The 13,720-nt window shown below is 42.2% G+C and overlaps 1 protein-coding gene across 1 annotated transcript in view; it reads left to right on the top strand.

Annotated features, from left to right (window-relative positions):
• Positions 1 to 13,720, top strand: part of LOC311138322 (neuron navigator 1-like) — a gene marked incomplete at its 3' end in the record, with an annotated part of 111,945 nt that overhangs the window by 77,576 nt on the left and 20,649 nt on the right. The window contains exons 7-10 of the mRNA XM_084173005.1: positions 2,876 to 2,955; positions 3,390 to 3,467; positions 9,391 to 9,474; positions 12,426 to 12,537. Coding sequence (XP_084029131.1) covers positions 2,876 to 2,955; positions 3,390 to 3,467; positions 9,391 to 9,474; positions 12,426 to 12,537 — 354 coding nt within the window. The remainder of the gene's footprint in view (positions 1 to 2,875; positions 2,956 to 3,389; positions 3,468 to 9,390; positions 9,475 to 12,425; positions 12,538 to 13,720) is intronic.

Raw genomic sequence — 13,720 nt, 5'->3', positions numbered from 1 at the left:
GGCCTCAGCTGTTGTGTGCCCACAAGATATACTTTCATGATTATAACAGTTGATCCTTACACAATGACATGACTGTGTGTGACTGTACAAATACAACCATGTAGTTTTTCTTTCTGTGATTGAAAACATGCCTGAAGTGAGGTGAGATGTTGTGCCAACTGTCACTGATGCGTTCTAGAGCTGTCAACAACAACTTTCTACCTCAACAAATGGGGTTTTCTCTCCTTTTCCAACTTTGTCCATGGTTTATAGATTACTTTATTGTTTACCCAGGTCTTTACCATTATGTTTACATTATATATATATATATATATATATATATATATATATATATATATATAAATCATATTTTGATGTCTCTATTATTCTAAAATGTAATACATTTTTCTTTATTTTTACTATTTATTACATTGTAGAATAATAGTGAAGACATCAACATTATGAAATAACACATATGTAATCATTAGTAATGAAAAAAGTGTTAAACAAATCAAAATATATTTTATATTTGAGATTCTTCAAATAGCCACCCTTTGCCTTGATGACAGCTTTGCACACTCTTGGCATTTTCTCAACCAGCTTCACCTGGAATGCTTTTCCAACAGTCTTGAAGGAGTTCCCACATATGCTGAGCACTTGTTGGCTGCTTTTCCTTCACTCTGCTGTCTGACTCATCCCAAACCATCTCAATTGGGTTGAGGTCAGGTGGTTGTGGAGGCCAGCACTCCATCACTATCCTTCTTGGTAAAATAGCCCTTACACAGCCTGGAGGTGTGTTGGGTCATTGTCCTGTTGAAAAACAAATTATAGTCCCACTAAGCCCAAACCAGATTGGATGGCGTATCGCTGCAGAATGCTGTGGTAGCCATGCTGGTTAAGTGTGCCTTGAATTCTAAATAAATCACAGACAGTGTCACCAGCAAAGCACCCCCACACCATAACACCTCCATCTCCATGCTTTACGGTGGGAACTACACATGCAGAGATCATCCGTTCACCCACACAGCGTCTCACAAAGACACGGCGGTTGGAACCAAAAATCTCAAATTTGGACTCCAGACCAAAGGACACATTTCCACCGGTCTAATGTCCATTGCTCGTGTTTCTTGGCCCAAGCAGGTCTATTCTTCTTATTGGTGTCCTTTAATAGTGGTTTCTTGCAGCAATTCGACCATGAAGGCCTGATTCACACTGTCCCCTCTGAACAGTTGATGTTGAGATGTGTCTGTGACTCTGTGAAGCATTTATTTGGGCTGAAATTTCTGAGGCTCGTAACTCCACAAATTAACTTTTAAGAAGGCACACCTGTTAATTGAAATGCATTCCAGGTGACTAACTCATGAAGCTGGTTGAGAGAATGCCAAGAGTGTGCAAAGCTGTCATCAAGGCAAAGAGTGGCTATTTGAAGAATCTCAAATATAAAATATATTTTGATTTGTTTAACACATTTCTGGTCACTACATGATTCCAAATGTGTTATTTCATAGCTTTGATGTCTTCACTATTATTCTACAATGTAAAAAATAGTAAAAATAAAGAAAAACCCTTGAATGAGTAGGTGTGTCCAAACTTTTTAGTGTATATATATATAATTTATATATATTTAAAGGGGTTTGCAAGCTGTGGTTTGACTGCTACTGCTACTGATACACAAACACATAACAGATAACATTTCACAAATGGTGTCCTTTTACAATTCCTATAGGCCAGGGGTCCCCAGTATAGGCCAGGGGTCCCCAATATAGACCAGGGGTCCCCAATATAGACCAGGGGTCCCCAATATAGGCCAGGGGTCCCCAATATAGGCCAGGAGTCCCCAGTATAGGCCAAGGGTCCCCAATATAGGCCAGGGGTCCCCAATATAGTGTAAGGGTCCCGCAGTATAGGCCAGGGTTCCGCAATATAGGCCAGGGGTCCCCAATATAGGTCAGGGGTCCCCAATATAGGCCAGGGGTCCCCAATATAGACCAGGAGTCCCCAATATAGACCAGGGTTCCGCAATATAGGCCAGGGGTCCCCAATATAGGCCAGGGTTCCGCAATATAGGCCAAGGGTCCCCAATATAGGCCAGGGGTCCCCAATATAGACCAGGGTTCCGCAATATAGGCCAGGGGCCCCCAATATAGGCCAGGGGTCCCCAATATAGGCCAGGGGTCACCAACAGAGGGTAGGGGTCCCCAATATAGGCCAGGGGTCCCCAATATAGTGTAAGGGTCCCGCAGTATAGGCCAGGGTTCCGCAATATAGGCCAGGGGTCCCCATTATAGGCCAGGGGTCCCCAATATAGTCCATGGGTCCCCAATATAAGGCAATAGTCTCCAACATAGGCCAGGGGTCCCCAATTACATTCAGCCACGGGCCGATTTTTTCTTGAGTGGATGGATCGGGGGGCAGAACATAGTTTTAAATAATTTGTACACTGCAAATTGACCGCAAGACACCCAAACAGATATCGTATTATAGAAAACAGAATCATTTCAAACCTTGATTACTTTGGGATATGAACACATATGCCTCTCTATTTATGCATAGGAATACTTGGGAACATATTTCCTAAATTAAAATCACTTTGACCTGATTTCCTGGTGATTTTACGGTCTTTCATGTCCAACAATGAAAAGTATTTTTTTAAATAAAATCACCCGCAGGCCGAATTTGGGGAACCCTGCTATATGATGTATTCTACCCTGCTTTTACCCTGCTGAACTCCTACAAGATGCAGTCTGAACCCACTGCCCTCTGTAAACCCAGGATAGTGCCTTCAACCTAAGGACAGACTTACAGAGCTACCTTGAGACTACCTCAACCCACCATATCCTCCACTGCCCCCAAGTTCACTCTCCCCAGTTCTCTCTCCCCAGTTCACTCTCCCCAGTTCACTCTCCCCAGTTCACTCTCATTTCTTCTTTCTGTCCTACTATGCTCTCTAAGACTGAGGAGCGGATACAAGGAGAGGTAAGGCTGTTCCACTCTCCCGTTGTCATCATCTTCCAAGTACCATCTCATTCGCTCTCGTCCATCCATGCCATTCACGTCCATCCATACAGCAGCGCTTTAGGATCAGAAATATTGTTGTTTTTGATTTATTTATTTAGCATGTTCAGAGTAACTCGACATGCAGTGATATTGCTGTACAACAATCATGTGTCTATTGTTTTCATCAAGTTCCCTACTTTATAATCTCATCTTCTCCCATCCATAAGCTTTTTTTTTTATAAGCTTACTTTGTGTCATGCACCTTACCCAGCAAATACCTAATGCCATATTTCACCATACAGTGTAAGGCGCTTTGAGATGTGGAGAAAAGCACAGTATGGAGTAATGTGAAAATTATATGTTTTCCTGCACTGCCTGTCTAAAGGACCTTATTGTTGTCGTGTTCTTCACAGCAAATCCGCAAGCTGAGACGCGAGCTGGAGAACTCCCAGGAAAAAGTGGCCAACCTAACTACTCAGCTGTCTGCCAACGTATGTAGAACATGCTTCTCACGTTTCAACCTCTGAGCTTCTATATGGTGGCCATATTTGTTTCTGCCGTTATCTAGTCTTGAGTTGCCAGGCGCAAGTTGCACTGTTATGTAGCCTAAGTCTGGCCAAATCAAAACTATGGTACTGAATGCTACTCCTGTAATGTTGGCTAAATGACAATGGAGCTGGCTAAAGCAGCAACCGGTCTGGCTAGAATGGACATGAACCTTCTTATGATGGGATAAAGGTCAGCCATTTTGGTCAGGGAGATGGTCAACCATGGTTTGCCAGTGCTATGATGCGATAGTGTAAAATAATGAATTTCAAGAATTTATCTGCACTGTATGTTTGTTAGCTAGCTAGGCAGCCAGTTTCAGAGGAATGATTCCATCATGTTTTTCAAATTAACTGCCAATATGCCAACATTCCATTCAAACAATGCAGTCAATCCACAGCCATACACTGGCTGAAATCAGTTGATGATAGGACTTAGACAAGTTGTAAATGCAACAAGTACTGATATTGTTTCATATAATAGCACTCACTTCTTTCCAAGAAAACAAAATGTTGGACATTTATGGTCTGTTTACATATATTTTAGAGCCTATTTATACAGAAAATGTGTAACACACTATATAAACTGTATAATTACATGACAATATTTTAGGCTGACAATAATTATATTACACAATTTCTGATATATCACATGCCTTTTATTTTCCTGCATAAATCAAATCTAGATTATGCCTCTAATGCCATTCATTCCTACTAGACAGGTTTGGATTTCTCCCTGACTGTCTGTCATTTTCACCTCATTCTAGAACTATGACACACATTTGTTTTATCATGATTCTATGATGTTCTACCATGATTCGATTATATGATTGATTGTGAGAGTCTCTGTCAACAGCAGCCTCATAGCTTGTCCCATACTATGGTAGCAGGATCCATAACAACACATTTCTTAATGTCTGTGTTGGGACATATGATGGATGGAAGCTGTCTCTGGGTGCCAGACATTATTAATTGTGATACATGAGAGGTGATGATGGGGGTTTTGCCACACAAGCCAACACAAAAACCATGTCTGAAAAATTCTGATATTTTGATAAAGATATTATGAAGATATTTAAAGTGCCTGGATCATCAGGCGTTGATTACAGTGATGTTGAGCTACGATAGGAAAGCATGCATGCCATAGAGGGTGAGATCAGATATGGTGCTGGCTATGATAGATTTATGCCTCTATCTGTGACTTTATTGCCCAGTGTTGAAAGCATAGAACGCATTCTAACTCGCTGACCAGAATCCACTCAATCAAAATGTTAATAATGCTATAGTTGTGCATTGGTTAGTTAGAGTTTGGGTCAAGAGTTTTCCCTGGCCATGTGACCTCACCAGGACAAATCCCCTGGCCATAGTTGTAGTCACTGTGCAGGTATGTAACCATAACGTCTCCTGGACGGGCTGTTCCTGCCCTCCTTAGTTGTAGTCACTGTGCAGGTATGTAACCATAACGTCTCCTGGACGGGCTGTTCCTGCCCTCATTGGCCCAGTCATAGCTGTACGTGATGGTGGTTAAAATTGGCTTTGGCCCTTGCCAGCCATGACTAACCTACTAGAGGCTGGCTCTGGCCCCCACTCCATACCCAGGGAGTGAGTAACGCCAGCGATGGTGGTTGAGATTTATGAACCATAGGCACCACAGGGGGGTAAATTAGCAACGCTGCACCCCCACCATGTTATCAAGCCCTTCTCTCCCCTGTAGTGCCACAACCTCTTTTACTCTCTCTGCACTCCACCTCCACACCCATCTGCCCCTCACCCCTCACCCCTATCACCCCTATCACCCTTCCATCCTCTCCTCTCCTGCCCTCCCCTCCCCTCCTCGCCCCTCCCCTCCTCCCCGCCCCTCTCCTCACCTCTCTTAACCTCAGCCTGACAGTCCTGCTACCAGATGCTTCATACAGTATATTACATGTGTTAAGAGAGTGAGTGACGTTCTGCGGTCATGCACTGTATTTGTTAAAGATACCGTTTTCTCAAAGCTGTGGAGACACCAAAACTTTTTTTCAGGAACTGCATGTTGTTTTAGCAAGTCAAAGTCCACTACTGTACTAACACTATCCATTGGCAATACCCTTTACCGTGCTCTAACCCTCTGACCTGAGTGTGTTACTAATACTGTGTGATTGAGTGTCAGATGAACACAGACCTTGGTTCAGTAATAATACATTAATAAACAGTATTTATAAACAACTAATAAAAACATATAGTATATATATATATATATTTTTTGTACATTTTTGATTCAGCCCTTACCCACTGGATAGTTGCATCTTTATCATGTGATTAATTGTATGATGCTGCTCTTAACTGTAGTTGATTATTACCATAATCATTTATATTGAATAGCCCTCTGGCCCAATGTCTGTGTCTGTGTGTGTCTAGTGTGTGTGTGTGTGTGTGCGCGCCTGTGCGTATGTGTGAATGCGTGCGAATTGTGTGATCCCGGCCTAACTCCGCTGTCCCTCTCTCCTCTGCTGTTGGCTGTATTGACCGCTGGTTCTGGAATCTCTGCTGCCCCCTGCCTGCTGGCCGCTGACCCACACCTCTGGATGCTGGGCGTAGCAGCTAGGGCAGGTTTGTTGGACTGTCTGTTGCTTCCAGATCCCTCCTCCGTCCTTCACTGTCACATTACTCTCTCTCTGACCGCCCATCCCGTCCCACGGACTGACAGGCTGACCCGGTGTAAAGGTTCCTGTCTGAGTTGCCGTGTGGTGCCCCCAGCCAGGCCTCGACACCTACCTTGAAGCATGTGGATAATAGCATTTTTTTTTAAAAGACATTGAATATCCCTTTGAACATGGTGAAGTTATTAATTACACTTTGGATGGTGTATCAATACACCCAGTTACTACAAAGATACAGGCGTCCTTCTTAACTCAGTTGCCAAAGAGGAAGGAAATGGTGACTTTAAAACAGATACAGAGTTTAATGGCTGTGATAGGAGAAAACCGAGGATGGATCAACAACATTGTAGGTACTCCATAATACTAACCTAAATGACAGAGTGAAAAGAAGGAAGCCTGTACAGAATAAAAGTATTCTAAAACATGCATCCTGTTTGCAATAAGGCACTAAAGTAAAACTGCAAAAAATGTGGCAAGAAATTAACTTTATGTCCTGAATATAAAGTGTTATGTTTTTGGCAAATCCAACACATCACTGAGTATCGCTCTTCATATTTTCAAGCATGGTGGTGGCTGGATCATGTTATTGGTATGCTTGTCATTGGCAAGGACTACAGAGTTTTTAAGGATAAAAAGAAACGGAATAGAGCTAAACACAGGAAGAATACTAGAGGAAAACCTGGCTAAGTCTGCTTTTCAACAGACACTGGGAGACAAATTCACCTTTTTGCAGGACAATAACCTAAAACACAAGGCCAAATATACACTACCGGTCAAAAGTTTTAGAACAGCTACTCATTCAAGGGTTTTTCTTAATTTTTACTATTTTCTACATTGTAGAATAATATTGAAGACATCAAAACTGCGGTCCGACTCATCCCAAACCATCTCAATTTGGTTGAGGTCGGGGGATTGTGGAGGCCAGGTCATCTGACGCAGCACTCCATCACTCCTTCTTTGTAAAATAGCCCTTACACAGTCTGGAGGTGTGTTGGGACATTGTCCTGTTGAAAAACAAATGATGGTCCCACTAAGCCCAAACCAGATGGGATGGCGTATCGCTGCAGAATGCTGTGGTAGCCATGCTGGTTAAGTGTGCCTTGAATTCTAAATAAATCACAGACAGTGTCACCAGCAAAGCACCACCACACCATAATACCTCCTCGTCCATGCTTTACGGTGGGAAATACACATGCAGAGATCATCCGTTCAACCACACTGCGTCTCACAAAGACACAGCGGTTGGAACCAAAAATCTCCAATTTGGACTCCAGACCAAAGGACAAATTTCCACCGGTCTAATATCCATTGCTCGTGTTTCTTGGCCCAAGCAAGTCTCCTCTTATTATTGGTGTCCTTTAGTAGTGGTTTATTTGCGGCAATTCAACCATGAAGGCATGATTCACACAGTCTCCTCTGAACAGTTGATGTTGAGATGTGTTTGTTACTTGAACTCTGTGAAGCATTTATTTGGGATGCAATTTCTGAGACTGGTTACTCTAATGAACTTTGGGTCTTCCATTCCTGTGGCAGTCCTCATGAGAGCCAGTTTCATCATAGCGCTTGATGTTTTTTTGCGACTGCACTTGAAGAAACTTTCAAAGTTCTTGGAATGTTCCGTATTGACTGACCTTCATGTCTGAAAGTAATGATGGACTGTCGTTTCTCTTTGCTTATTTGAGCTGTTCTTGCCATAATATGGACTTGGTCTTTTGCCAAATAGGGCTATCTTCTGTATACCCCTCCTACCTTGTCACAACACAACTGATTGGCTCAAACGCATTAAGAAGGAAAGAAATTCCACAAATTAACTTTTAAGAAGGCACACCTGTTAATTGAAATGCATTCCAGGTGACTACCTCATGAAGCTGGTTGAGAGAATGCCAAGAGTGTGCAAAGCTGTCATCAAGGCAAAGGGTGGTTATTTGAAGAATCTCAAATATAAAATATATATAAAAAATGTTGGTTACTACATGATTCCATATGTGTTATTTCATAGTTTTGATGTCTTCACTATTACTCTACAATGTAGAAAATAGTAAACATAAAGAAAAACACTTGAATGAGTAGGTGTTCTAAAAATGTTGACCAGTAGTGTATACTGGAGTTGCTTACCATGACGACATTGAATGTTCCTGAGTGACCTAGCTAAAGTTTTAACTTAAATTGGCTTGGAAATCTATGGCAAGAAAATGGCTGTCTAGCAATTATAAACAACCAACTTGACAGAATTTGAGGATTTTTTAAAATAAAATTGTGCAAATATTGTACAATCCAGTTGTGCAAAGCTCTTAGAGACTTACCCAGAAATACTCATAGCTTTAGTCTCTGCCAAAGGTGATCCTAACATGTATTGACTCAGGGTGTGAATACTTACTTAAATGAGATATGTCTGTATTTCATTTTCAATACATTTGAAAAAAATTCTAAAAACATGTTTTCACTTTGTCATTATGGGTTATTGTGTGTAGACGGGTGAGAAAATATATCAATTTAATCCATTTTGAATTCAGGCTGTAACACAACAAAATGTGGATTAAGTCAAGGGGTATAAATACTTTCTGAAGCCACTGTATCTACACATACCATAAAAGTTAAAACATCTGGCTGTAGATTAAATTACAGCCACGCACACCACTACGAGAGTTCATTTTAGTCACTAAGCAGACGCTCTCATCCAGAGTGATTTACAGGAGCTATTAGGGTTAAGTGCTTTGCTTAAGGGCACATCACCAGATTTTTCAAACCATGCAAACTTTCGGTTACTGGCCCAACACTCTTAACCGCTAGGCTATCTGCCACCGTTCAGAAAGGTCTCCCATGCTACACAAGGTTGGAGAGAACTGTGCCCCAGTGCCATACTCCAGTCACCTCTCACTCACACCCCACCCCTCTTCTCCTCTCCTCCATTCCTTTCATCTTCCTCACCTTCCACAGCTGTCCATCCCATCCCTTCACCCCGCCCGCTCCTCCTGGAGAAAGCCATTTGCTTGATGTGCAGTGAGTCTGTGGTGCCTGCGGCCTCAACACTGCAGTGACTAATCTCTGTGTTCTCTCTCTCTCTCCCTTTATCTCTCTCTCCCTCTCTACCACCTCTCTCTTCTCCCCCTCTCTATCTCTCCCTCTCTCTGTCTCTCTACCCCATCGCTTCTCTTTCTCTCTGTCTCTGTCTCTGTCTCTCTCGCTCTCTCTCAATCTCTCTCTCTCTCTCTCTCTCGCTCTCTCTAAAGGCTAATTTGGTAGCAGCGTTCGAGCAGAGCCTGCAACTGATGACGTCACGTCTGCAGAGCCTGTCGGTCAGCCAGGAGCAGAAGGTACCGGTAAATGCAGCTGCATTATTCTACCCTCTCTTACGTCCTTCTACTTTGTTTACTTTCACAAACTTCAGTGGAGCTCAGTTTTGTTCTATTCATTTACTATCCAGCTTATTTCCATTCAATGTCAAATAAATGTTTATTATTCATAACTCTTTCTAGTTTACTATAATTAGTTGTAGCAAACATACAGTATCTTCTAGTTGTGAGAAATTCATTAAAAAAATGTGTGTTGGGAATTCATATGAACCTATAGTTTTTCAAACAAATGAACCGATTGACTTTTGTTCGATGAAAAGTCTGAGAGCAAAGTGAGCCTAGAGTGGAGGCAGTCCAATGTCATCAGTGTGCGTTGACGGTCTAACATACCACAACAGGTCCCTGAGCCTGATCATCTAACTGCTGGATCATCCTGTTAGAGAGTAGAGCACAGAGACTCAGTACCGCTGCCGTTGGTCCTCCTGACAGGAAATGAAATCCAGGTCAAAGGTTGACATGGTGCTAAGGTCGTGTTTTCACCAGCCACTCAACACGATCCTTCAATCCTTCAGGACCTCCAGGACACCATAGAAATTCCATAGTCAATCCCCATCTGATATTGCTCGTACTGATATTTATTCATTTCTTCTTCTTTTTCTTTTTTTGGGGGGGGTTATAAACACTTACTGCACTGCTGGAACTAGAAACATGAGCATTTCTTTGCACCTGCTTTAACATCTGCTAATCTGTTGTACACAACAAATAAACTTTGATTTGATTAGGATTCAGCTACAGTTGAAGTCGTAAGTTTACATTCACTTAGGCTGGAGTCATTAAAACTTGTTTTTCAACCACTCCACAAATGTCTTGTTAACAAACTATAGTTTTGGCAAGTCGGTTAGGACATCTACTTTGTGCATGACACAAATAATTTTTCCAACAATTGTTTACAGACAGATTATTTCACTTATAATTCACTGTATCACAATTCCAGTGGGTCAGAAGTTTACATACTGTCACACCCTGACTCAGGGGACGCTTATATGTTGAGACAGGGTGTGTATTTTCCTTGTTGTGTTTTTTCTATGTTTGTGTTCTAGTATGTGTGGATCTATGTTGGCCGGTGTGGTTCCCAATCAGAGGCAGCTGTCGCTCGTTGTCTCTGATTGGGGACCATACTTAGGCAGCCTATTGGCACTGTCTAGTTGTGGGATCTTGTTCCGTGTAAGGTATGTTGTGTGTGCTACCTTGGACTTCACGTTTCGTTTCGTTTATTGTTTTGTCGAGTGTTTATTGATTTAATAAACATGTATGCATATCACGCTGCGCCTTGGTCTGACCCGTCCTTCAACAAATGTGACACATACACTAAGTTGACTGTGCCTTTAAACAGCATGGAAAATTCCAGAAAGGGATGTCATGGCTTTAGCAGCTTCTGATAGGCTAATTGACATCATTTGAGTCAATTGGAGGTGAACCTGTGGATGTATTTCAAGGCCTACCTTCAAACTCAGTGCCTCTTCGCTTGACATCATGGGAAAATCAAAAGAAATCAGCCAAGACCTCAAAAAAAAAAATCTAGACCTCCACAAGTCTGGTTCATACTTGGGAGCAATTTCCAAACGCCTGAAGGTACCACGTTCATCTGTACAAACAATAGTACGCACGTATAAACACCATGGGACCACGCAGCCGTCATACCGCTCAGGAAGGAGACGCGTTCTGTCTCCTAGAGATGAACGTACTGTGGTGCGAAAAGTGCAAATCAATCCCAGAACAACAGCAAAGGACCTTGTGAAGATGCTGGAGGAAACAGGTACAAAAGTATCTATATCCACAGTAAAACAAGTCCTATATCGACATAACCTGAAAGGCCGCTCAGCAAGGAAGAGCCACTGCTCAAAAACCGCCATAAAAAAGCCAGACTACGGTTTGCAACTGCACATGGGGACAAAGATCGTACTTTTTGGAGAAATGTCCTCTGGTCTGATGAAACAAAATAGAACTGTTTGGCCATAATGACCATCGTTATGTTTGGAGGAAAAAGGGGGCTGCTTGCAAGTCGAAGAACACCATCCCAACCGTGAAGCACAGGGGTGGCAGCATCATGCTGTGGGGGTACTTTGCTGCAGGAGGGACTGGTGCACTTCACAAAATAGATGGCATCATGAGGAAGGAAAATTATGTGGATATATTGAAGCAACATCTCAAGACATCAGTCAGGAAGCTAAAGCTTGGTCGCAAATGGGTCTTCCAAATGGACAATGACCCCAAGCATGCTTCCAAAGTTGTGGCAAAATGGCTTAAGGACAACAAAGTCAAGGTATTGGAGTGGCCATCCCAAAGCCCTGACCTCAATCATATAAAAAAATGTGTGTGCAGAACTGAAAAAACGTGTGCGAGCAAGGAGGCCTACAAACCTGACTCAGTTACACCAGCTCTGTCAGGAGGAATGGGCCAAAATTCACCCAACTTATTGTGGGAAGCTTGTGGAAGGCTACCCGAAACGTTTGACCCAAGTTAAAACATTTAAAGGCAATGCTACCAAATACTAATTGAGTGTATGTAAACTTCTGACCCACTGGTAATGTGATGAAAGAAATAAAAGCTGAAATAAATCATTCTCTATACTATTATTCTGCCATTTCACATTATTAAAATAAAGTGGTGATCCTAACTGACCTAAAACAGGGAATTTTTACTGGGATTAAATGTCAGGAATTGTGAAAAACTGAGTTTAAATGTATTTGGCTAAGGTGTATGTAAACTTCCGACCTCAACTGTATCAGCGCTGTTATATTGAGGGTTGGAGAATTCCCGGATTCCTGCTTAATCCCTTCTGATTCCGGGAATCTTCCAACCAGGATTTCTAGAAAACCTGGTAATTTTGGGAAAGTTACCCGAATTCTGCAACCCTAGAGGCAACTAACAGTTTGACAGTATGTTTATGAATTGATCCTGTTTCCCTGTAGGACTCTGAGCTGACTGATCTGAAGGAGACCATAGAGATCCTGAAGACGAAGAACACAGAGGCCCAAGATATCATCCATGTGGCCCTCAGCAACCCTGACATCCCTCCTAAAGGTAGGTAGCCATCCAAGGGCCTAACGTTCTTTTACAATAATTACTCACCCCATACCTTCCCTCTCCAGAACTGTTTTTTTTCTCTCTCTCTCTACTCTCACCAGCTCCTCTTGTCTCTCCTGAAACGTTTTTTATTTTCTTCACCATTAGGCTTGGGCGGTAAACCATATATACCGTATACCGGACTATTTGTAAACAGCCACGGGTTGGTTTTTCAATACTGTCAAAACTATTTATTTAGAAGTTTTTTAATGAATGTGAATATTTGTAGTTACTTTTTAAGTAAATACCTGCAGTCAACTTGTGCAATACGTTAAGAGATAAAGCAGATTGCGTTCTTCATTTCACTTGTCACATTATAAAGCTTACCGTAGTTCCCCAGAATGGTTGAGCCAGTCACGTGTTTGTTTGTAAATAGCACAACGGGAGAAAGCGGGAGCTGGTGAGTCCAGATGTGTGTTTGGTTTAACTGGCTAGCTAGCTAAGTTCAGTAAGTGTCAGAATTAATAAGGAGATGGGGCATCATATAGTGTTAGCTTTCTGCCATGTTTGAGAAGTCAAAGCGCTTTGGATGAGTTATTAGTACAGCTGCCACTGCTGCAATCTAGATTTCCTATAATTTTTTTCTCCACTCCATTCTTGGCCCCTCAGTCTGCTCCGTCCTCTTCTCCGAGCAGAGCAGGCAGGCCATAGCTGAGGAGCTCTCAACTCTGTTCTCTTATATCGAGGCGGGGTTGCGTTTTGATGACTAGTCGTATAATTTGCTAGCAACAACATTCAGTCACCATCAGTCGATACTTGTCAAAAATATGATTCTGAAAACGCTTACCTGTACCTATGTTTGCCCTGTACTGCCGCGGTCCTTTCGTGGGGTTCTGAAATTCATACTTTAAATGAAAACTTTTATTGAATACAACCACCAACTTTTTCCTCATTTGTGTTATCAAAACTCTGCCTCGATATATGAGAACGGAGTTGAGCGTTCCTCAGCTAGCAGGCCTGTTGCCCTAGTGACTCCATACAGAAACAGCGTATAAATATGCTGCTCCAGAGCCAGTGCTCTTATTCCTTCAGACAAGCATGCATCAAAACGTTGTTCATTTGTGCAATGTCTCTCGATTACATTCGCTTGTAAATGTCAAAACTCACCATTAAATTAAATTCGGTATCTACTACCTATACT

This window comes from Coregonus lavaretus (genome assembly GCF_964263955.1).
Source record: "Coregonus lavaretus genome assembly, chromosome: 12".
Classification (NCBI taxonomy): Eukaryota; Metazoa; Chordata; class Actinopteri; order Salmoniformes; family Salmonidae; genus Coregonus; species Coregonus lavaretus.
This window is presented reverse-complemented; position numbering and strand designations above follow the sequence as displayed.